Source organism: Gavia stellata, chromosome 3, assembly GCF_030936135.1.
Source record: "Gavia stellata isolate bGavSte3 chromosome 3, bGavSte3.hap2, whole genome shotgun sequence".
NCBI classification, from domain to species: domain Eukaryota; kingdom Metazoa; phylum Chordata; class Aves; order Gaviiformes; family Gaviidae; genus Gavia; species Gavia stellata.
Genome location: NC_082596.1, coordinates 78,059,675 through 78,085,738, shown reverse-complemented (window position 1 = coordinate 78,085,738; position 26,064 = coordinate 78,059,675). Strand labels below are relative to the sequence as shown.

Sequence of the window (26,064 nt, the reverse complement as noted above, 5' to 3'; positions counted from 1 at the left end):
CATTAGTTTAGTCTAATCTGGTGCTAAGGCAGCTACATTTGATATGCATCCAGCATGGAGTTACACCAAAATGAAGACACTGCTGCTACAAACTATTGGTTACTCCTTTCGTCAGTTGTTGCTACCTCCACTGCTGTGCCAGCAGAAGAAATCATAAGCCTTCCCTAATCCACTTACGGCAAACTCAGGCATTTTAGTTTAAACCACCAACGAGGTTGTGTATGAGTCTTGATTGAAGCAGATTTGAGAACAGAGGCAGGATAGCTCATGCCATAGCATGCCTAGGTTCCTGGACTGCCTCATTCTGCACCTGTAATTAGTTCATTAAAATGTCTGAATAAACACGTCTTATTCAGTCATACAGTCTGCAGAGCTTCTGACTTGCACTACAGCTGAAAACCAGGTATGGAAGCCAAAGCTACTATGCTAACTACTGTGAACTGTACCAGTCAAGTCTGTATAGAGGTGGCCCTACCCAATCCAGAAAGCAACACATTACTGAAGCCAGAAGATCACATATTTACATTTGCTGTCCTGAATAGATTTTCTTCTGAGAGATCATTCTTATTAGCAGATCACATCTTACATACCTGAGCATGCTTCTTTTGTCACAATCTACAGACTGATCAGTTAAAGCATGTAACCCAAACGCTCTCACTCTTTAAAAGAAAATCATACAGACTTCAATCCTCAGATGTACATTAGTAGATAACGGTGTGTGATTTCATGTATAATTCAATCCTCATTCTTTCTTACAAAGCCTTTATCCCTAAAGGAGCATGTCTAAGATTTTCATCACTCGCTATCAGTATTAGCACTCCATCAGGTAGCCTGCCATTACATGAAGCAGTTTTAAGAACATGGCCTGGAAAGGTAAAGGTAAGACCATGAGCTAGGACTGAAGCAGATCCATTCATGTTAAGCTATTATCTAGTAAGTACCTTTTGCAACATTCAGAATTAAAGGAGTTCTTTCAGATGCTAACTTCAATGTATTTGTGTGTTTTTATAAATGCATATATTTTATATACACACCCATATATTTGCAGGTTCTAATGACAAAAGGCAGATATTGAAAAGCTGCAGTGAGTAACTTTGGGCAGCTACTAAGACTAGAACAGATAATCCCAATAGTTGTTGCCAACCTCATACCTAATTACTCCCTGTATTTGTGATCTATCAAGATGCCGAAGCAAGCAACATGAAGCATAGTTAGTCCTGTGAATTAAAGAGTCTCTTTTCAAAGAAAACACATAAATTTAAGGTTTAGAACTTTTGTTAGTGCCCACAGCAATTCAGAATGAAGAACACCACTTCTCAGGGAGTAGCACAGGTGGAACTCCAATTCTTAAACTGCAATTTAGCTACTCTTGCCACTGCCAGTCTGAACCAAGATCAAAATCATTCCTGTTCTGAGCATCAGAAATTACTGAAGGACCTTGATAATCACCTGATTCACAAAGACATAAAATAATAAGCTTCCCTAACAATCTGCTGAATAAATGCCAAGTTTGTTTTACAACCACAGATTAAAGATTTGTCACCCGCAATGAAAGTTGCATCTTCCAAGACAGGATACTACTAGACCAACTCTGCACAAACCTCTTCTAGGATGGTATCATCTACCCTGCTCCAACACGTACCTGTGAACAGACTTCTGCATGCCTGGCTTTGCAGTTCTCCTACATGAATGCCTTCACTTTTTACACAAAGAAAAGGACAACCGCTTTGAGAAACTGAAATAGTGGCAGCTACAAGATGTTTACAGAAACTCCCTTCTTTGGATGATGCTAACAGAAAGATTTTCATCTCATTACCCTGTCCTAGGACACTAACTCAGGATGAAGAAATCTTAGGCTACGTATGAAGATCAAGTATAAACTACCACTTTAAAATGCATCACCGGCTAGATTGGTCTGACATCTCAAATCCAGATTTCAACACACTTCCCACTTCACATGCAGACTCCTGACATCTTTGTTGGAATCTTGGTTCTCAAATCAAGGAAATTATAATCCTCTAGCATTCAAGTAATGAGTCTTTGAGAATCTCAGAGCAAACCCTACAGCACCCAGGAGAATCTGAGCAAAACCCACTACGTTCAAAACAGCAACACAACTGGTTGACGCCTGTTCCTTCCAAATCTAGGAACTACCAGAAGGTATGAGCAGGTAAAATTGAAGTATCACATCCTTCTGACGACATCGTTTATCTGTTAGCCAGACATCACCATTTCACACTGAAGAAAAACCAGTTCCTCCAATTTAAAAGAACTAATCTCACTGAACTTAATCCTGTCCCCTACAAGACTGTCTAAAGCTATTCCTAAGAGTTATACCTTTCAGCATCCTATTGCTGAACTAGTGCATACACTTACAGGAGGGATTTCTACACTACTTCGATAATCTTGAGAAATTGAAAGGCTTTTTTTATCCCTGTATTTTTTGTCTGGTTTCTGAATTAAGAAGTCACCTTTCAAAGTCTTCTTCCAAGGCTTAACCAGAACTTTAGAGAAAGCTGTGATCGGGCTAAAAAAAGGATCATAAAAAAAGATTAAAACTTGTGCATACAGTACAAAAACAGGTTTGAGCAGCTTATGCTAACTTAAGAAACATCTGTATTTTGGTGAAGAGTGGATACTTGTTCCCATCTCCTCCACAGTACTGGCACTGACCCTCATGGAGTTAGACACTGAGTGGATCTGACCACAAACTAATCAAGCAGAGACAATGACTTGTCAACTGGGCAAGGACCTGAACACTTGGAGAAGTTTTTTGTACTGGGACACAAGCAGTAACAGAACTGCTTATTATTAACGGAATTCTAGACATTATCTACATACACTTGACAGGTACTTTTAGATACTGTAGGAATATGGGATTAAGTCTAGATCTAAGGAGGCTGTATTCATGAGATCTGATTCAAGGAGCCATCTTGTATGTTCTATGTCATTTTCCTCCTTGTTCCATCAAGCAAGTTCTGAAGCTCTATGGCAGCCACCAGAAAATATCCTTATGGGACATAGTGGTCACATAATTTCAAATTGTTGTCAGCTTTCCTTTCCCTTGCCAAAACACTTTTTCTCCTGTAAGAATTACAATATATCAGCCCATATAACCTCATCTAAAATTTAATTCTTATCAACTCTTTGATAGCATATACCTAGGTATCTTTGTTCTAAACTACAGTTCTTTGCTTCTGCAAGATTTATGCTAGGAGGAACAGTTCAGAGCCCCTACTGGACTTGCAATTTATTTTTTTTTCTTCTGTGAAGAGTCAAAGAGAAGAACAAGTTCCAAAGCACTATTAGCAGCAATTAAAACATTGTGCAGCATACATAATTTCTTCTCTTTCAGTCCTCAGCAGATAGGAACAGAACTGGAAGACAGTAAAGGTTTTTGACTCTAAGGAAATGTAGCTCATGCTGCTACTCAAATGGGTCTTCAGGCAAGTACATACACAGCTACTGAAGGAAGTCTCAATAACACAGTGAAAGTTCTGCAAAATCACACCTATGCCTGGCCAAGTGCAAGAGTCATGATGGACACAAACTCAGAGCTATAAACATATCAGAGATGTGGTTAGACAAACAAGTATCTTAGCTTTCAACGTGTTCTAGAGAACTACGAACATTCAGCATATTGAGTATTTAGCAAGGGGCCAGACTTCAGCTCCTGATCCATGGTATTTGCTTTAAAAGTGCTGTACATAAGCAGTCTACCCACAAGATGTGACAGTATGGAGTTTGAGTGCCAATTACATTCTAGAAATACTAATGCTGAAGTCCAAATTAACTGAAAATTGACTTTGTTAAAAAGCTGTTTTGGAATTTCAGCTACTTGTGACAGTCTAAATAGAATCCAAACTGAGTAGTATAAAGCTGAAAATTTTTTTCAGGAGCTCAGCCAAAGTTAATCTTGATTACCGAAGGTTACTGATTATTTGAAGGGTACTGAATCAAAACAAAATTTTAAAGAAAAAATATTTTAAGTTAGTTACTTTCAAAAGTACATACAACTATAACTGGCATTCTCTAAAGGTCCATGTGCAGCACAGAAGCCAGTTATGCAAACCACTCTTCACACCAACACCGTAATACAGCTGCTCCCTTGCTACACATTCATGGATATACGCACATGCTTCCATGCAGTCTCTACTGCACCACCCTGCAGGACAGGTACCTCATCCGGGGCATTTCCTCCCCATATGGTATAATTTATGTGAAGTATGGCACCACAGACTGTGGCGGGAAAAGCTACAGCTTCCATTCTCATTCTCTCATAATGAACAACGGAGAGCTGTTCCTACTAACAAACCCCCTTCCAGGATTTCCTGGACCTCTTTCTTTCACTACCTCTCAGCACTGTTAGAGAACCTTATTATACAATCACCACAGTTCTGAATCTCCAATGCATTATGTATCTACACTGTTTGTGTGTAATCCAATAAACTCAGGCTATGAATCTTGGGAGACTTCAGGTCCTTATCCCTTAAGCTCATCTCTGTAACTGTACCTCGACACCAGCAAGACTCTTCTCAGTGCAGCTTCTTAACTCATTTGACATACTTTAGGGACTCTAACATAAGCTGTAAGAGCACAAGTTGGGCCAAAGCTCCAGAATATTGCAAGAAGTGTACAATCTTACCAGGCAGGAGAGGATCTTCAATACATAGCATCGATGGTCTGTATCCATTAGTCATGACTTTCATGATTTCTTCTTTGGCAATATAGGCACCTCCATTTTTTATTCTAATACCAGTCTTCAAGTAGTTAAAATTCCTCCCATAGAGTTCAAAAAATTCTATCAGAAGCATTCCAAGGTTTTCATCAGCTCTTCTGGCATCAATTCTTGGATGCAGCTGTGACACAGAACAGTTGTTAATTATTAAAAACTAATGCTTTTCAGACTATAACACAGTGCAACAAAAAGCTCTCATGTAAGGAGCGGAGTATAATCTCTTTAAACAAGTCTTAATTGAGTCACTGATTCTTCATGTACTTAAACTACTTTCACATAACCAAGAGGGGGCAGCACTTCAGCAGTATCTGGAAGCCAAAGAATTCTTTCTTCCCTCCTCTTCCAGCTTTTTGAGGATTAATAAATTATTTTCCTTAAGCCAAAAGCAATGAAGTACTACTGCATGCTATATTATGGCTTAGTTAGTAACAGAGTTAATACCTGATTTTTCACAGAAAATCCATCGGTCTTAATGTTTTCAGAAGTGGGGGGTGGAATCTACTTACCTGAACTTTAATACAGTTCTTTCCTCAATCTCCCCATATTATATACCCTATGTAAAATCTATAGTAATATTTCAATCAATCATTAACAGCAGCAGAATATGTAGGTTTTTCCATTATCACAGCTGTTGAGAGATGCTAACATTGTACCTCGTCATACTCATACAAAGCTTACTGTCACAAAAATGTATCAGAAGAAGTTATAACTCATTAGCTATTTCAGTCACCTACAATAACTACCAGTTTTAAGTATGTCAAAAACTAACCAACATATAATTAAAAAAACCTGACTGTTTGATTTCATAATTTTAATAAACACTGAAATCAACAGCTCTGCACATTCAGTATCCGTAGTCTAGGAAGCAACGGACTTAAACTACATCCTGGCAGATTTACAAAACACCAGTAAGATGATTCAGGTACTGGAATAGGCTGCCCAGGTAGGCAGCCACGGTCCACATCACAGCCCCGGTACAGAAAGCAATGCACAGCCTCTATGCCATTCACAAGGCTCCTGCTGCTGTTTCAGTTCACACAGTGAACATAAGTTCTCAGAGGCTTGAGGGGTAGTCCATAGGAGTTGCCAATGATCAAACACCTAGAGCCATAACATTAAAGCTGTACATTGCTAGGGGAGTCTAAAGAAACAGCACCATAACAAAGCACAAGTACAGAAACCAAAATATTTTGAAGAACACAGAAACAAATAAGGAACAGGCTTACCTGCAGGAAACTAATTGCCATTAAAATTAGGCTGTAAGAGCTAATTCCACCGGTAAAAACTTCATTCAAGTCCCTCTGAAGGAGGAACTGTTTTAATACTAAAATCAAGTAAGGCAGCAAAGAATATTTCTGCAAAGCAAAGTAAGTCTTATCAATGACAATGTCAACATTCCAAAACAAAGAAAGAACTACACAATCTCAACACAAGTAGATTCATCTTCTAATACAAAAATGTTATTCAGTAGTGTACTATAAAGTGTTTTCCCAGGAAGAACTGAAACTAGAAACAGATGAATAGACTTCAATTCTTATTTGCTCAAACAGGTTACATATCAAATTTATCCCCCCCCAAACAGGAAGATTTTTATATCCTTCTTTGAATGCCAGTGTCACTCATAGGCAAAGCTTTCCATCTGAACAGTACTTTTACTGCAGAGCATAAAAGTAAACTTGATTTTATGTATGTAGCTACAGAATAATTGTTTTTAGACATTGCTTAGCAAGACAGTATTCATAATCAAGCATCACTTAAATTCAAGGTAAGCAAAACTTGAACAGACTTGCTTTAGAAGCAAAGCTTAGTACCTATCTGCAGATCTAGATATGATGGTAGAAGTCCTTTCAGCATACAGATTTATCCACACAAACACCTAGCACTCAAAGACAACACTGAATAGATACTAGTAGAAAATAAAAATATCCATGTTTAGTTAGTATTAATGAAAATAGTTTTCAGCAATAAATTTTCAAGTGTCTTAAGCCATACCAAAAAAGGTTAGCTAAGCATTTAGCACATCCTTGGTAAGTAGCCTAACATTCATTATATGGCTGATACCTTCATGTATTCCTTGATAAATCGAGCTGCCTTCACACCAGTTTCTACATTAAAACTGATGTCAACTTTCACTTCTGTCTCCTGGTCAGTAAGTTTTATTATTGGTACCTGAAAAGATTAAAACAAGGTTTTATGAATCCCCAGAAATGCAACACTGGTGCTATTCTCTAGCTTACTCACTTAAGACACATGATACTATCAGTCCAAATGAATGCAACTATCAAGACAAGGAAATGTGTTTGAGAAAAGACAATCTTAACTTGACTGACAAACAAATGCTTTTTAGTGAGGTGATTAAAAACACAGGCATGTATGATCACATTAACTTATGTATTCTCCCATAGCTCTTAGATACCTGCCTTCATAGCTGCAATAATCAGTGCTTTGTAAGACAACTAAATTTACTTAATTTAATGACTCACTGGTGTTCACAGGAGACATTCTGCTCTCATAACCTGTGGGAACTGCATTCATCTGACCCAGCACTGCACTATTTACTTGCTAAACTGACAGAAGACTAGCCTAGCAGAAAAAATAAAGCACTGTCTGTTGGTTTATCAAGCTGAACTGGTTCACTGCAGAGTCAAACGAAAGCCAGAATGGATAAAAGCAAAGCAGGAGTAACAATACTTCCTCTTCTGACAGCAATAAATTATTACAAAACTACTGAATATGTAGTTCAGTCTCCCCCATCACCACCTTGAAGGCAGTATCCTACAAAATCGTCTTACAAGCATAACCTAAACTTCAGCTGATAACATTTATTTTAAATTGAACAACTTACTTTTAATCTGAAATTGAAAACAAAAAAAAGCAGAAGTATAGCATCATTTTATTTTATTCCCTCTGCTGTTGGTGTAAGAAAGGCTAGTAAAATTGATAAGCCTAGCCTAGTGCCATTTTTCCATCACTAACTGGTATCACTGATTCTGAAAAATCACACTCATTCTCAGGTAAACCAAAGATTACCAGAGCTACTGTTATGTACTGCTACTCCAACAGAAGCCATAGGAATCTTCCGGACCTAAAAGAATCACCCTATTTCAGAGATCACAAAACACAACAGCTTGCTAATACAAGTTTGAATACTCTGCTTAGTCTCCTGGAGAAAACAGCACTTGCTCAGTAACATAAAATTCTCATACTTGAAGTTTTTAGCATATTCAATGTGATCCATTAAGCTTACAAGACAGATGCAAGAAATGCCACACATCAGTTTCACAAATTAAATAAAGCTCTTACGTAGCATATTTTGGAAGGGAAATACAAATGTTAGGTTTGGAACACTTCACTATGCCATCAGAAATAAGACAACGTGAAAAATTGCGTTTTCAAGCTAGACAGCTCTAGTTACTGGCCCCTGGCTAAACAAAGCCCTCTCAAAGGTCAGTGGAAAAACATTATACAAACAGTTAACTTGCAAATACCAACTTTCAGATCTTTATTGACAACATAAGCATGAAGTACGGCCTTCCAGCAAATACAGTACACAGAATTACCGTTGTCCATATAAAAACTGTGTGCTATTGCTAACTAAAATCTTGCACATAGCAAAACACTGTGCTTGACAATATCATTTGCTTCATGAATTAAGAACACCTTTTATCACCAACACCTTAAGGAGTCTGAAAGCTTTTCAGTTCAGTATTCCAAAGACTATTACTTACCGTAGCTTTATCAAGTACTTTAATGGAATATGGCTCAGCCACATTGTGTTTTCTTAGTGCTTGCTCCAGCAGCTGTAAAGGGGGTCGTTCCCATTTCCCAAAAACAACTAAATCAATATCACTAGACAAAAAGAACACAGCATGAGATACACTAAGTCTAAAGCATAATACTCCACCAAAAAAATGGCAAAATTGCCATTCAGCATATTACAAGTCCTCCAGGGTGACCATTTTGCAACTTTTAATCTAGGTTCCCAATAAGCTTCCTTTAGCAATGTTAAGAGATGGTCTAGTGTGCTTTAGGACCCAAAGTAGTATTCTAGTTTCTTGCTTCCAGTTCTCTGATGAGTTTTGAGCTCTTCTCCCTTCTACCTTTCTTGCTCCCTCCCCTCTGACTTCCACAGTCCAATTCCATCCCTCATCTACCCATGTTGACAGGCATGTTAATAGTCCAAACAATTTTTATCAGTAATTGTTATTCATAGAAATTAACTTTCCAATACTTTCCTACTGAAAATTTAATTGATGTAAAGACAACATAGTCTTTAAGACACGGCTACACAGGTTTTCCACATTCATCTATTGAACCATTAAGCAATATAAAACACTGAATTAAATGAGACATTTTGCTCCCAAAAAAAAGGGAACACACAGCTGTGATGACTCCTCTGACTTTGCACAGTAAGTCTGTGATAAGTGACACACTCTCAGTAATTTACCTTATTTAACAAAACACAATCTTTACACAGGAAATACCAAGCATTCAATTTCACTGTATCTTGAAAACAAAGAGCTAAAGACTAACTAACCCCAGACACAAGGAAGAAAAGGTAATTCACCAAAGGGTCAGGAAGTACCTAGAGCAGTACAATGATATATCAAATACTTATCTCAAATCTGTAAGTTCAAAAACCCTTCCCTTTATCACATGGGATATCAGGCAAAAATTTTACTGGAAGTTTGATAGGTTTACACATTCCAGGCTAAATTCCCCTTTGAAATTTACCATTACTCTAAAAGAAAACAAGCCTTATATAAAAGTAAATTATTACTTACCTAGTTGGAAGATAAAGCCCTGTACTAAAGCTGCCAAATATCTGGACCTGAAAAAAACCCACACCAGTGAAATATCTTGTAATTATGAACACTCACTTCATTTTACTTTCACAAGACTTAAGATTTTTCTGGACCTGTTAAGGACATAGCCCAGTAAAAAAGTTATTGAATTTACTTTACTACATACTCTGTTAAGCCTGTCCAAATACCCTGTCTCTTATACATGCAACTTTAGAGGAAATTGGAGGTTTTTTAACACGAAATGACTACCAATCCTGCTAGCAGCAGAGCACAAACTTTTGAAACAAGTCCTTTTCACTATTTATTTCCAGTTCAACAGAAGTATAAGCTGTTACAGATTTCCTTCCTTCCTGCTCCCTTCCTTCCTCATAGGACAGCTTCACTGAAATTGGAAGAGTTTAAGGGAAATATTTTCCCAAACTTTTAGGTTTAAAAACCAGCAAGTGCATCTAAACATATAATTCAGATAAACATGAATACTCCAGATTTTACTGTAAGGATGACTACGAAATTGTGATAGGTGTTTGTGTGTGGAAAAGAAGGCATGCTGAAGAGACATTCACAGTCCACAAACACTTTTAGTATACTTCCTATCTAGAGAATTGAGACGTTCTTCCCCCTCTGCTACAGCAGAGCACAATTTACAAGTTCACTTCTTTGAAGTGACCTATGAAAAGGCTGCGCAACACTGGGCCGTTTCAGTGTTTGTAACTGCTCCCACAAGCTAGAAAAATGTTATTACTATGGAAAATCACAGGTGAGGATGAAGTAAATGAGCTGTACAGTATCTTTAGCTCAGTACTATGGCCACAGCCCTCACTCTTTGTCATGGAAGGCTATGAAATCACAGTGGTCTGAAATATTTTTCTGCTTGTTAATGACACTACTATCTGGTAATCAGAAAGGTGATGCTAGAGATACAGTTTACATTGCATTCCTTTTGCATGTTTTTTGTTTGGAGGCAACTTACTCTTTCAGTAATAAAGGGTTTGAAAATAGAACAACTTCAGTTGCAAGATAACTCAGGAACCCAAGTCCAATTTTCCTACTAAAGCAAGGATAAAGTAATTCCCTGAATGTCAAATTTTGAAGAGTACAAAAAAATTCTGGGCTTTTTAACTGTTCTTTTGTAAAATATTCGTATTTACAAATATCCACAGAGTCAGGAGTCCTTGCAGAAACTGATACATAAGTAGTCAGTTTCACTTTAATATTCAAAATTAAGTTATGCAGAGAATCAATTTAATAAGCTTTCATCTTAAGAAATGCACTTCTTAAAGTGGACAGTTCTTCATATCCCCAGTTCTCAAAATGAAAAAAATATCAGTAGCCTTCATTAACCTGAAATCTAGGTCTTAAATTTCCTCCACTTTTTAAAATAAACTGCCAAGTACTGCAAGAGCTGTGATATTAAGTCAGTTGTCCTAAGTCTGAAGTCTTATTTGTTCATTTCTAAAAGACTTAAAGATAACAGCAAGGTTAAGTGAACCAAGCTCTATAATTTACTGGAGAAGCAAATCAACACTTAAATTACACTCACATCAGCTGTAGGCCAAAGATCTTTGATGACTGTTTCTATTCTTTTCACCACTTCTCTTCTCATAGCTGCTTCTTCAGGACGAGGGGACATGAAGTCATAGAAGTCAATTATTTCTTCATGTAGTCTAAAGGAGAAAGTAGTATCAGTTATAATGATTTCACTATTACAGTAAATTTCAACAGAAACAGGCCATAGGCTTTATTTATTGTCATCATATAACCAAAAACAGCAGCACTTCCAAAAAAGGTGAATGCCACAACAATTAGGCTTTCATATAGGAAACTGGAGGGTTTGGGATCTGGGATTTGGAACAGATATATTCATACTTGATTTTCATGGCAGCACCTCACAGTCATCTCAACAATACCTACACATCAGCCCTCATGCTGAATTGTTTACCTAAATGCTAAAGATGTCAAAAGACAGAGGACGCAAACCCTAGTAGACATTTACCAACCTCCTTACTGGCTCAACAGTGAAAGTCAAATTCAATTCCTGATTCCCAAAGATTATTTTCTTCAAAAAACAAAGCTTAGTCTTTAAAAACTGTGCAATGATCCAAATGCGAAGCAGCACAAGAACAATGAAAATCTTCAAGTAGGTTTATTCTTCCAGGGGTTCTTACTTCTGCATATGTGGAAGTTTACACAGAGTTGGAAACAGGCCACTGGCATTAATGAGTTTTTGTAGAGGGTGATAAAAGGGACATTTGAGCATTCATTGATATGAAAAGTCCACTTTGACAAACAGGGATTCCTTTGACCACCCTTTATTAGCCATTCATTCATATAGGTGAACTACTCAAAGTGAGCAGTGTTAAATATATTCTCAAGTGTAAAGTACATTAATACCAGTGTTACATGAGGAGTTCTGGCACTGGATCTTTATACACGTGTTAAGTCCTTTTCTTTCCCATCTCCCAATATTACAGAACACTCGCTGCCAAATTTGAAAGAAGATGAATTTGATTTTTCAGGTGAATGTCATGTTTGCTTGCAAAGGAAAAGCATCAAGCTATGCCAGACAAAAAGCTATTACTGACAGTTCATCTCCAAACATAACACCTCTCAGGCTCCCAATTCATATCCACTTGCCTCTGTCCACCAGCTCTTTTTCAAGGCAGCAATCCTCATCTATTTTTCTCTCCTTACACAGGAGCAGATCCAAAGTTTGATCACTGCTAACCTTCTTCAGCTTGTTTTCAGTTGCACCATGTTTTCTGACAGGTGGCCAGAAATGCACAGAGTCAATACATAATTACAACATTCAGTCCATGACACACACCTGTTTTCATTTTATTGTCCATATCATTGCAAAGACTGCTGCTAACTGAGGATATCTGAGCATAGAGCTGCTCTTTAAAAGAAACCATTACGAAGGAGCTTCAAGGTGTTTTCTGAACAATAACCACCAACATAAAGCCCACCCACTGGGTATATTCAGCCTGAATTATTTTTCTTCAGATTCCGATTTCATATTTACTAGAATTTAATTTTATCAGCAATTTTATAACCAAATGAACAATGAACTCCCACTGTGACTGTCTGCAGCCAGCTCTAGCTTTCTATTAGCCTTTCTATCCTTTTCTCATTCATTTCTTCCCTCCAGGTATTTATGAATATATCGAGAAAGAGTCTTGAGTAATTCCATTGGTAACCTTCCCTTATTATAAAGTAAATAATTTATTCTTTGGTTACTTCTAAACAGTTAACCCATAAGCCCAGAAAACCTGTGAATTTTCAGTTTTTAGAAAGTCTTCAAAAAAGGATTTCAGAAACATTCTTCTGAAAAAATCCAACAGTTCTATGTTATCAGACTGACCACGTGAATAAGGATTAACGATGAATCCTTCAAGGAATTGAGACATGCAAGACAGCTACCTTTATCAAAGCATGCACTAGCCCCTTTCTTTATGTTTACTCACGCAAGTAAGTTCCATTTTGTCATGGTATCAACCCCATCCAACCACTTCAGGAGATCCAGAGATTCCTAAAAAAATGCATTTACAGTAGCCATGCCACATTAGGGAAGGAGGAGAATAAAAGGGGTCTCAGTTCCCCTATGCACTGCCGCCTCTACCATATACAGCGTAGTCTTTCAAAAGCAGCCCCTAGTGTGTCAGCAAGGTCAGAAAAACAGCAAGCACACAAGAACTCTCTCACTTCAATGCCCCACTGAGCTTCTGTTCAGATGATTAACGCTGTCACAAATCTTAATCATATCACAGAAGACTCAAAAGAATACCACCCATCACTAGTCTACATTTCCTTCCCTAATCTACTTTTTAAGAAGTCAGCTTCATATTTTCTACCTTGCACTGGCAAGGCAGCACTTCATTTAATGCTTCAGTTTGCATGGGACAACAGCATAAGAGCTAGATAATCAAAACTCATTTAAAGTTCAAACCATACACCATGCTTTCACGGTTAAATTCCTCTGGAATTCTTCAGCAAATACCACCAGACACGGCTGTACAACAGTTATCATTCTGCCGATGGATTTAAACACTCCTTACTGAAATTTAAAACGACAGTTGCCTGGAGTCAAAGAAAGTTCTAGTGTAAAGTCTCTTAAGCCCTTCTCTGACAAAAACCAATGCAATTAGTTTACTTAGTTTTTACTACATGGTCTGACTTCTCCTGGGTGCCCTTTCATGTCTCTATGAGCCCTAGTGACTCTGGCAAGTTTCATGCTTTCAATGTGCAAGGTTTTCAGGTTTTAACGCACTTAGCAAACCAGTTCTCAAACCCTCTGTCTTAACAGACTTCTATTTTGTTTGCTCTTTCCAGTTTTCCTTAATCCAACAGCTTCTACTTCTCAGAGAACTTCATCTTTCTGGTCTACATCCTTCTGGATAAGAATCAATGCTATCTTCACAGTCAGTGTATGACAACATGACTGTCTTAATACAGCATTTTCAAGCATTTTACCGTTTTGGCTTCCTCCTGAAGAAGCTTCTCAAAACTGAGATGCTTTCTTAAAATGTAATGTTGCTATAGTTTACATTTTTCAAAACATCTCTGCTCAGACAAGGTTATTGGAACACAGTCACAAAAAAGCAGCTCTCATATACATAAAACAAGATACTCTATGCTGTTCAGGACTAATCTCAGAGTAACTTCTCTACTAGCTGAAGAAATAATTTGGTGTCTGAAAAAACAGATCACAACAGGATATTCACCCAGCCAATACAGGGATAGTTTTCAGTTAAGTATTTTGCCCAAGTAGCCTCTATAATCTTCGTAAGCTCTTCTTACTTCTTAAGTCAGGACTATGACAGTATCTTAATCATTAGGAACAGAATTTCAATTTGCAGGACACGATGTACATGCAGATATAAGTAACATCTTAACTCTTTTTTAAAAAAATAGAACTTCCTTCAACATACAGCACAAGTCAATTTTCTCAATCTTAGGCTCCAAGAGCATCCCAGCACCTAGCTATCTTCTATCACATTTTAAGATGCCTATTATTCTACTTTCCTAGCAAAGATAGGCATTTTAATTGACTTTTTCACAAGGCAGTTTCACTACATTTATAGAAGTACTGGGAATGAAACTTGTTGGTGAGATACAACTGTACTCTTAATGCAAGGTGGAAAAGATTAGAACGCAGGGATGCAGAAGAGAGGCTACTTGTACTTCCTACACTATTCAGCTTGCTAATTTTAACAGCCTGGAGGAACCCACCATTCATGCTATACCTACCATGCTATTACTGTTAAGCACAGTAAGCATCTGCTGCTTACAGGCTGAACTATGCAACAGAATTGTCACCTTTTGTTTACCAAAAATTCATCCCTTTTACTGTTTTAGGAAAGGCAGACACTCTTCTAGTCTTCAGGTTAAAATAATACTCAGGAGACATTCTCACACTTTTGTAATGTTTTTCCTTAAAGGCAGGTTTCTAAGAAAGGAGTTCATTTACAGTTACTGTATCTACGACTATTATTATATATAACATTGACTTGTTACCTCAAGGGCTAACTTCAATGCAGTGAAATGAAATTCTAAAACAGCATCAACAAATTAGAAGGTGAATGAAAAGCTACAGAGACTTTGTTCCCTCAAGTAAGCATCCTGTTTCTTTTCAACATCATGTCTACACTAGTAAGCACATTAATTTATTCTAAAGGAACAGAGAGAGAAACATGACTGCATTATTTACGTGGAACAACTGATTCTTTTAAAAAACATACTCATTCTAATAACTAACACATATTTTTCTAACTGAAAAGTCTAACACATCAGCCAAGAATCCTTATAAAAGGGAAGAACAGATGTCAAAGCATGTGGGTGTAACACTAGGGGTGAGCAGCAAAGGGAGGTAAAGAAATGGGGAGGCATAGGCAGCATTTCAACAGAAGCTATGTTGAAATAAAGGTTACAAATAATTGGATACGTTCTTTCAAAGAAGCGTGAAGTCTGAAACATGCCTGAAGACTTTGCTGTCTCGAGGTTAAATAGTAAAAGGCCCAACAGCCACTGTACATATTTCAGAAATCTGTTGAACTACACCTACAACTACTGCAAAGCACACTTGCATTACCATGGAAATGCAGGTGAAATCTTACACTACAACAATCAAATGCATTCAATAGTTGAAACCAGTGTTACAGTCTAAAACTCAGGAACACAGTTTAGTGAAATAAAGGAGAATATATATATGATTAAAAGCAGTAGTATATTCCAAGATACAGACTTTTTCCAATATGATGTAAGATTAAGACATCTGCAAAAGTAGCAAAAATAGAACTATGACCGAGAAGAGGAGGTGAAATTACAATTCTTCTCTTCCCACCCCACGCACAACACCTATCCGGTGCTTTTACTTTTTTTTTTTTAATACCAGTCCTCCTCACTACCAGTAACACTCAGGTAAGAGTACTCTATGCCCTACACAATGTTCTAGGCTTACAGATGAGTGAAACTATGAAAACACAGTGCTACATTCACAGACTGTACTGCCGCACCAGATCAGTCTCATATTACTATGTAATTCAGGCAGAGCTGTGAAATGTTTTACAGGTAGGTACCCTAAATGCGAAACTCAAATAAGAATCAAGCTACTTTGCAAGTTACCTACTAAGAGAGAATGGAGGAAAAAAGTACTTTTCTTCTCATCCACAGAACAAAGAGTAGTTTATAAAACATACTGTACCTTTTTCCACAAGAGACCGTATTGTTCTTATTTCCTCTCTAAGCTTTCTCTTTGCCCCACACTCTTGCAAGTCAGAGCCAGTCCTAATTTCAGACTGAGTTTCTTGCCAATTAAGTTTTACCTCTTAGGAGCACTTTGACAGTTCACGCACTCAAGAAACTAAGCTTGTTGGACTGATTTACACTGCAAATTTCAAGACTTAAGAGAATTTCTTTGCATTTTAGAAGAGAAAAAGAATCAAAAAGAATCAAAAACTAATCTATTTCTGCAAAGTATGTCAAGCCAATAAAACTCAGCCAATTATCTTATTAGTGGCTGTAAGTACTTTGAAAAAGCTGTATTATAAAAATCTAGAAAAGAAACTGAAATATATCTCCAAGTTAACACATGGCAAAATAGATCTGCTACATAAGCTTCTGAACAGCTGTACCTTACTCCTGACTTAGGCTGCTGGACTTCAATACAACACCAAGAAAACATCACATAATTATTTTGTTGCATCAGTGAAGAAGCATACCATATGTTAAACCTTGGAACTGAATCAGCAAGCTCACTATGCCAATAAATAGAATCACTAAACACTGAAATTCCTGTCTTAATACTATTCTTCTCCAAATACCCAAAGATAGCAAGCAATTAACATCCCGGACAAGTCAGAAAGGTTGCAATAGCAGAAACACATTAGTGATGAGAGACTAATTATGTCCATGTAGATCAGGTATGCATTACACCAGGTTAGCCACTGAAACATTTAAGAGGAGAAGCAAATCTTGACATAATCTCAAGCAGCAGAATCTAACTCAAAATGCATCCATCAAAGCACCAATAGCAGCAAACCCTGCACATCCAAAGTCAGTATCTCTGCAAGGCAACAAAAGCTAGAAAAGTCTTTTCCGGATTTAAATACTGCTGCAGTTCACCATACAAAAGAGGAAGCTTCTTTAAGAATCTCAACCAAAAGAATAAGGTGTTTCAGAGACTATTAAAGATACCAAACTAATGCTTAGCAAAAGCGTGCATCACTAATCAGATTTTAGGGAAAAAAGAGCTTCTACGACCTTGTTACAGCATTCCAGCAGAAGATGTCTTCAGAAACCCTGAAGTCATGTACAAAGCAGGAAGAGAGGATTGGAAGATTAAGGATATCAAAAAGGATTATGAGGAACAACTTAACAAGATGCAAACCTGTGCTTGAGAAAGGATAAACTAGCTCAGGAGCCCAAAAACCTGCTTCTGTTAAGTGAATTAAGTGATCAGAACAGAAGAAGTTAAGTGATCATAATGCATGACAAGTAGAGAAGCTAGCATTTTTTTTTCATCCCTCAGATGTTTCTCTGATCCCTAACTATACAGGGAGAATTTATCCCAAACCAACTTTTTAGTAGAAAATACTCCACAGCAAAATCTATTCCTGATTATTTGGTATTCACCAAAAGCTGCACTCAACTTGATACTGCATTTGTATCAAAAGAACATTAAGCAGCAATCTTTCTTTTTTGAATTTAAAAGCATTAGTTTTGACATTCATAATAGTCAAACTAGTCAAAAGTAGACTCGATGCAACACATGAATGGTTATGACTATACCAAGATGTCAACATAGCTTTCATAAATGGAAGTAGTGTATTAAAGAAAACCATTAGGAATTAATGGCAAGAATCAGTGAACCACAAAGGAAATCCTGTTATCTACTTGGATTTCCAAACGGCATTTGATAATGGTCCCACATGTCCTTATGAAGACTTAAGAAGAAACTAAGCTGACATGGGATGAGAAGGAAGACCTTCATGTAGATAAAGGACTGTTTTAAACAGAAAACAAGCAGCTGGAACTCTTAGTTTCCATATTAAAGGAAGGTCACTAGTGAAGCCCCAAAGTGCCCTATGCTAGTCAACATCCTCATAAGTGACCTGGCAAGGGGACAAACAGTAAAGCGGAAAAGTCTGAGGCTGCAAGGTTATCTAGAATAAATCAGCTCAAGAACTGCAGATGGACATTAAAATACAGACTGCACAATGAAGTAGCAGGCAAAATTTGAGACAGGATAAATATAAGCACAACAGAAGCATATAAGAAAATTCTACCTTTACAAAGATATGATGAGGGGCTCTGCACCAGCTCTAAACACTGACAATCAAGATCTTGAAATAAGAATTCTGTTAAAAGGTCTGTCAATACTCAGTAGCTAAAAAAGAACAGGCAAGTCCCATATTAGTCATCAAGAAACAAAGTACCAGATAGAACAAGATAGCCCACAATGCAGGAATACTGTGACACTATCACACACAGGTCTGGTTTGTCCGAGTCACAAAGATACAACAGAACTGTAAAGCATACAGAGGTGATAAACATTGAGAAGCAGGAAACAGCCTCAATAGAAGGAATGGTTAAATAGACTAGAAAACAGACAACTGTCAGGTGATTCAACTTTTCCCTTCCCTCTTTCAAGTCAGCTGCAAAGAGCACTCATGGACTGCCTCATTAATGCATAGACCTGTGGCTGGCAGCAAGTACAACCCTAGTGACAGCCTCAGGACAAAAAACCTGGATCTTTACCAAATGCATAGTTTAACTGAGGAACACCTTACCACAGGACACCGCTGAACCCAGAAGCTCATACCAGCTCAAGATGAGACAAGACAAATTCATACATAAAATCCACAATAAGCTTAACAATGCACTGCCTGTAGCCCAGGTAGTCCAAGAACCACAGATCATTTAAATCTGAGAGATTATTCTAGGAAATATCACCACAGGCTCATGTTGATATATTGTTCTCCCAACATTTGGCATTGGCCTCTAATGGTCTCACACGGTACAGCTGCTTATGTTCTTAGTGCCAATTATCTCCACCACCGAAGCCTAACAACTGTGAAAAGCATCATGAAGCTGATGCCAGGATTAAACTGCTCCAAACATGTCCCATTCTCCTTTACACACAGATGTGAGCACCTGTCACACAAAGCCTTCTCATGTTTTACTACTGTAGCTCAGACTTTCTGACCTCTAGTACTATGTTCTCTCTCAAGTCTACTGCTGCCAAAATATTCCTTTCATTCCATTACTGAAAGCCTCAGTCTCTAACTCTATGCTAGGCATCCACTTTGCAAGGAAACTTTGAGCTTTACCTACTCTAGTCAACTTAGTTGACTGCAAAAAAAGAGATGTTCTGTTCTTTTGACAATTCATCCAGCAGCTACCCTTGAATTCTGCTGCGTACCAACCTTTAGGCATGAAAACAATCCATTCAACCACGTCCCAGTGCTCTCTCAAATCTCTCTGGAAATTTACCATGACTAGCAGTCAACTACTCCCACCCTCCTCCTTACATACTACAGGATATACTGCCTAGTTGTGCCCTGATCCTAAAGCCAGATGAAACAGGAATTGAGTGTACACTGCCAGCCTCTTACATTAAGACCTTCACTACAGGTATCCACCTAACATGGCAGGTAACAGACACTAATGATTTAACAGTAGTGTGGATAAAGCATAGCCCACTGTGTTGATTCATTAGAAAGTATTAGAGCAAGACAGCACTGTTAAGTACGGGGAGGAGATAGAATACCACCCTTGGGAATCCCTTAAAGCCCTTACAAGTGCTGGACACACCAGTGCAGACAGTAAAGGCTTCACAGAGTTTCCAAAGTCTGCAATTTTTCAGCTCAGCCAAAGTACAAAATAAAATTTGCAAAAGGGGCTGACAGTGGGGCATCCCTACACATAAATTTGCATTGTCCAGCTCTGACAGCAGCGTAGTAAGAAGGAAGAGTTGACAAACACGGAACTAGAGCTATGAAAGGTCCTGAATGCAATGCATTTTTAATAGTGCACTGCACAAAACCCAGTAATTATATTTACCTTGCTCACCAGATTTCAGCAATAAATCATAAAAGCAAAAAACCCAGTAAGACTGGAATTAGAAACACTTCAGCACACAGGTGAAGAAATAAACAAAACATAATACAGACTTAGTATATAGTAACACCACCACATCCAAGCAGCTACAGAAATTAATCTCCTGACATTACTTTTGGTACACAGTATCCTTCAGCTGCAAACTGGTGAACACTGAAGCAAGTCTTCTGGGGAAGCATCATCATAAGCTTACCTTGTTTATGAGAACTCTCCTCAGGTATCTGCTATGGTCACCAGACAATGCTGGCCTGAATCCTCCTTCAGTCTAGCCAAATGTGGAGGTGTTTGTGCTCTTGTGCTTTACAACAGAACTTTTGTGTCACTATCAAGAGATGGTTAAAGTCAACAGGTATGGAGGTGGAAAAATGGAAGTGGGAAAATGAATGCAGTAAGTCATCAGATGCTATACAGTGCTAATTACTCCAGTCAGAGGACCATTCCAATGTATCATAACACTTCTGGTATCCACACTAATCCTCAAAAAGCCAGTTCTGTTGTTTCTGTACAGCACTGTAATGTACCAAGCAGATTTCATCACTAATCTCATTCAAGATCTACAATTAATCTGAATACTTAGTTGAAAGTACTAAGGTATTTTTAACAATAGAAGCCTGTTCTGCTTAATTCTTTACTTTGTTAAATTCATATTAAGAAGCAGAATAATTAAATCAGATATGATTTTATACTATTCATAAGCTATTAGCTACATCTTAAGAGAAAGAGCCCTATTAGTTGTGTACCCAAGCAATGCAAATGTAGCAGTAGAGTCCTTAGTACAAAGTTTATAATAGCTTGACTCCATATTTTGAAATAAAATTCCAGCACTTTTAAACTCTCTGGATGCTTAGTCAGACATATTTAAAATACTGCCTTTACAGAAACAGAAAGTATTAGTTTGATATACAAAGAAGGCAGACCCTAAGATGCTAGATGTAGTTTAAAACTACTTGAGAGGATACTTTACAGTAGCAAGAAACCACATGCAGTTCTGAACAGTCACAACAGTTTGAGCTAACCTCATAATGTTAAAGGACACTTATCTGCATCACATCTGAAACCAATCATTTTGTCATCTGTACTCCTAACCTAAACCCAGGCATTTAAGAATTTACACTGTTGCTATATTAATCACTCTGTTGAAGCATTGGAATAAACGTGGCTTCATTCTCCTCACTCCTTACCTTCCAAAAATCTGGAAAAAGGTGACACAAGTCAATCTAGAGCTATGCTTTAGGATGAAATCTAATGAAACATGGCTATTCACACTCATGTTTTATGAGAGGGAGAACTTCCTTTACAACACGAATATTGACATGCTACTGTCAGGTGGTAAAAGCAATAGGTACAAGTCCACTGGAAAAAAGGAATGCTGTACATAAACCAGAGCAAAACACAGCTTTTACAACATAAAGCATTCCTAAACATCACCACACCTACCATCACAAAGCCACTGAATATGATCCATTTGAAAAAAAAAACAGTGACAACTTGCACTGCTACAGACAATCTCCAGCTCTGAATGAGAAAGCAGAGAGAGCATAGTACTACTTCAAAGCGTGCAGGCATTTCATCAAAAGTACTACTGCAGCCTGGGAGAGTGCAAACAGAGATTACCCTTCTTAGTCTGTTACCAAAAGACAATACAAAAACACTGTAAGCTACTACATATCACTTGGAAATTTCAGTATGTTGTAGAAAAATGTTCTGCAGAGAACAATATTCACAGTAGAGTAAGCTCTAACATTCATGCATAATATGAGCATAAGAGCATCTATGATCAAGTCCTTCTTCCTACCATCTATGTCCAAAGCAGACCGCAACTGAAGACTGTAAAGATCACATTTTTTGACAGTTGCATACACCAGTTTGACACCACTGACGATGCTCTTGTCAACAGACCACCACAGTTATGGAAGTGATGCTTCAGGACTGGGCTGACAGTTCCAAGTAACACCAGGCAACAAATCAGGAACATAAAGGATCCAGAAGAAACTTCTGCAGGGATCTGTTCACACCCCAGCCATTTCAGTACATTTTTATTTGAACAGCCAAATAATACAACACCCTGGCTTCCAGCAAATTAAGTTAAATTCACCAGTAGTCAGGAATTACTGCAGAATATAGACACCTAAAGCCACTCCATCAGTGACAATATTTTTGTTATTTCAATCATGTAAGTACTGAAAAAAATTTCTAACACCAAACAGAAAATTGGTTTAGAATACATGCTTGTCCAAGGTTCACCTTGGGTAACAGAACTCAAAATTTAAGGCAGGAACTGCTTCTTATATTTAAGTCTATGGTTTCAACTTCATGCTCTCCTTCAGCACTAGTTCCCTGCTACTCTAAGGAATGCTGGAACTATGGGGTCACATATGCTGTAGTTACTGGTGTCCCACACCTACCATCAGGTCTCACTGTAGTAATACAGATCCTTGACAGAAGATCAGGAAACACAGCTTCCACTTTCAAAGACATTTAGCCAAGAACTTGTCATTAACACATCAGCAAAAAAACAACCTGTATTATGGAACTGAATAGTGAAACTGAAGCTTGGCTAAACAATTTTCACGTGTATGGATTCTCTATAAACTTATACTTGAAAAGTGGCATAACCTTTATTAAAGGAAAGCCAACAGAAAACAAAAGGGCAGAAGATGAAAGATAAGGGTACGTGATTGGCATAGGTGGTGGTGCCAAACAGCTAGAGGACAGAACCTGCAGTGCCTGGATTCAATTCCCAAGTTTGCCATAGACCTGCTGGGTGACCTCCGGCAACTCCTTCATCCGCCTGCCTGGAGACCTACCTCAGTGACACTGACTTGTCTTACACAGGTAACTTAAAATGTTAATTCAGTGTTCTACTGCATCTCTGTTGAAATAAAACAAAGAAATTCAGGCTATTTAAGATACTATTGGAATTTTAGACATACATCTTACTAGTAAAGGTCCCAAAGCTCCTAGCATACGATACCTCCTCAACATCCAAATCTTAGCTTCCTGGAAGCAATTTTCATTTTCAGTGTCAGTTTGGAATTAAAAAGCAGTAGTCCCAAGTCTTGTCCTCCCCAGGAGAGGCTATGGTTTGCAAAAGTAGAACTTTAAAAACATCTTTTAATATTTCTGTATGACTTTAATGTACTCAATGCCTGACAGTACCAACCAAAAGAGAAAAGGAAGACACTGTCCTTAAGTTAAATCTCTCACTTAAATTTCTCCAGCTCTGACAGTGTACCCCATTATCTATTTCCCTTTACAAATATGCAGTGTCTTTACTCCATGGGCATCCAAGGGTCTTGGATTTTAGGAGTTCCAAGAAACTATTTTCAAAATAACATCAGAAATCTGCTATGGTCAATCAATGCAGCTAGCACTTTTCCCACAAATAAAATAACCATTTCCTCTTGACTGAGTGAAATTTGACAGCTGAAATACAGAAATCTCACAAGCACCCCAGAGGTGCTTTGTTCAAGTTTAGTCCCTTCTACATGCCAACTGGACCAAACTGAATACTCAGCCTTACTAACTACCCATTTATACAAGAAAGTTATGGCCACAGAATAGGATACGCTACATAAAAGTGTTCCCTTTAGAAAGCTAAGATTTCAGTTCAGTTATTGGCTGGCTCAATCTATTCCAGAGCTAGAAAATTTCCCTCAAAAATGTTTTAAGGCCACATTGGCTTTCATGATTATTTCGGCCAGAATTGGGCACCTCCCTTTCAACTGATGTTCCTAACACTCCCCAAAGTAACCAGCCTGCTACAACCTAAGCAGAGGCATTTAAAAATTAGTGCAAGGGTTTTCTTTGAGCTCCTCTGAAGCCTTCCACTTCCCCCTTACAATCTGAATTGACCCCCAGGAGCTTTGACAAGCATCACCCACTCATCTTTGCTTAATTATTTTAGGTGTTGTTTGATAGTGACCCGACAACTTCACCTCTCAACTTACTACAAGGCGAGGCCTAAGCCCCTGTATCTATGGGTTCCCAGGCCCTGCCTGCATCGCTGCTTTGGCCAGGAGCCACCCAGCCAACACAGACAAAGGTGATTTATGAACAAACACGGTTTTGAGCCCTGCCATCCCCTACCATCAACCGCGCTGCTGCAGCCGACTCCAGAGGAGTTTGTGTGACCCCAAACCACCCGCTCCCGTGCCCAGAGGGGCCGCAGGAGAGGCTGGCAAGGTTCCCCTTTCCTCTCGGGCTGCAGCAGCCCCAGGGGCCCCGGCTGCTCACCCCTGCACGCCCGGGCTGTATTTCCTGGTCTTCCAGGGTGTGCCGGGGCTCTGCAGTGCTGGCTGAGGCGGCTGACGCTGCTGGTGGGGGGAGTTGTTGACGGCGACGCCACGGCTGCCGGAGAGCAGGTAATTCATCCCATAGGTGCTGGCTTTATTCTCTCGTTTCCTACGGCCCGGGTGGTACTGGTGCTGCTGGGGAGACGCCGGCGGCGGCGGGTGGGGGCTGCGCGCCAGGTGCGGGGGCTGGTGGTGCCCGTTCACACCGTTCACTTTGTTCTCGTGGAAGTTAAAAAACTCCCCGGGTCCGGCCCCGCTGCCCAGCAGCCCGGGAGGAGCCACCGCCGCCGCCCGGGGGCCGCAGGAGGAAGAGGAGGAGCCGCCGCCTCCGCCGCCGCTGCACGATCCCGAGGAGGAGAAGCCGGGGCTCTCGGTGCCGGACTCCACCGACGAGCAGGAGGACGAGGAAGACACGGAAGGCGACTTCTGCAGCCGCCGCCCTCCCTCGCCGCCGTTCACCGCCGCGGGGCCGGCGGTGGCAGCGGGAACCAGTCCGGTCAGCAGGGCCGGAGGGGAAGGCGAAGGCGAAGGCGGCGAGGAAGAGGAGCAGCAGGCGCCGCCGCCGGGCGCCCCGAGCCGCACGCAGCTGTGGCCGCGGGGCGGGGAGGCGGCGGCGGAGTCCAGCGCCGGGGAGTTAAGGCAGAGGTAGTGCGGGAAGCTGGCGCCGCCCCGGCCCCCCACGCCCTGCGAGGTCTCCCAGATCTGCATCCACAGCGCATTCGCGGGGCCTTTCTGCTCGGGCTGGATCCAGGCCACGCGGGGATCCATCCACGCCCGCCCGCCTCCGACCCTCACGGCCCGGCCAGAGCGCCGCGCCGCCGCCCGCTCACCGCCCGCCGCGCACTCCCTCGCCTCGGCGCGCCGGGCCCGGCAGCGGCGCTAGACACGGGCCGGGAGCAGCGGCATGTGTCGCGGGGAGGAGGGAGGGCGGCCGGAGGCGGGGGGCAGAGCCGGGCGAGGCGAGACGAGCGCGGCTCGGGAGGAGCAGAGGCGGCGCAAACTGTACCCGGCCCGGCGCTGCCCGGAGCGCTCCCCTCTCCGTTCCAATGTGGCGTCCCCCTCGCCAGGGCCAGAACCAGCACTGCGCATGCCCCGCAGATTTTAAACCTTCACCGGAGACGGCCGCCCTGGCAACCGCACATGCGCGCTGGCCGCTCCGGGGGGAGGGGCTAGGACCGCCGAGACCGGTGGGAAGGGGGTGGGAGAAGGACGATGGGAAGGGTTCCCTCGCTCCGGCGCGGTGGCCCTTGCGCGCATGCGCGTCCGGGAGACGTCGGAAGGGTTCGGAAGCGCTCGGCGGGGGTGGGGGGGTATTGGCGTCCACCGCGCCTGCGCGGAGCTGCCTTCCCTCACCCACCGGCTGCCCGTGGCGGGGCCGGGCTGGGGTCGGGCGCTGCCCGGCAGGGAGAGGGGGGGTAGCGCTGCCGCCAGGCGCTGCGAGCTTGGCTCCTGCTGGCGGGAGCCTGTGTCAGGCCGCGGCCGTTAGCAGCTGGAGCAGCCGCGGTGCGGGGCAGCAGCCAGCCGCGGCCCAGCGGCCGTTTTCCACGAGCACCGCGTTGTCTACCTCCATGCTGGGGCTCACCCCTGTGGAGAGTTGTAGCCCTGTGCC

The 26,064-nt window shown here is 40.5% G+C and overlaps 1 protein-coding gene across 1 annotated transcript in view; it reads right to left on the bottom strand.

Moving 5' to 3' along the window:
- Window positions 1–25,223, bottom strand: part of TENT4A (terminal nucleotidyltransferase 4A) — a 59,345-nt gene extending 34,122 nt beyond the window's left edge. Inside the window, exons 1-7 of the mRNA XM_059836236.1 lie at window positions 24,397–25,223; window positions 11,084–11,207; window positions 9,523–9,569; window positions 8,467–8,587; window positions 6,800–6,907; window positions 5,965–6,093; window positions 4,646–4,859 (exon numbers count right to left, since the gene is read on the bottom strand). Of these exons, the coding sequence (XP_059692219.1) occupies window positions 4,646–4,859; window positions 5,965–6,093; window positions 6,800–6,907; window positions 8,467–8,587; window positions 9,523–9,569; window positions 11,084–11,207; window positions 24,397–25,223 (1,570 nt within the window). The remainder of the gene's footprint in view (window positions 1–4,645; window positions 4,860–5,964; window positions 6,094–6,799; window positions 6,908–8,466; window positions 8,588–9,522; window positions 9,570–11,083; window positions 11,208–24,396) is intronic.
- Between the last annotated feature and the right edge of the window lie 841 nt (window positions 25,224–26,064).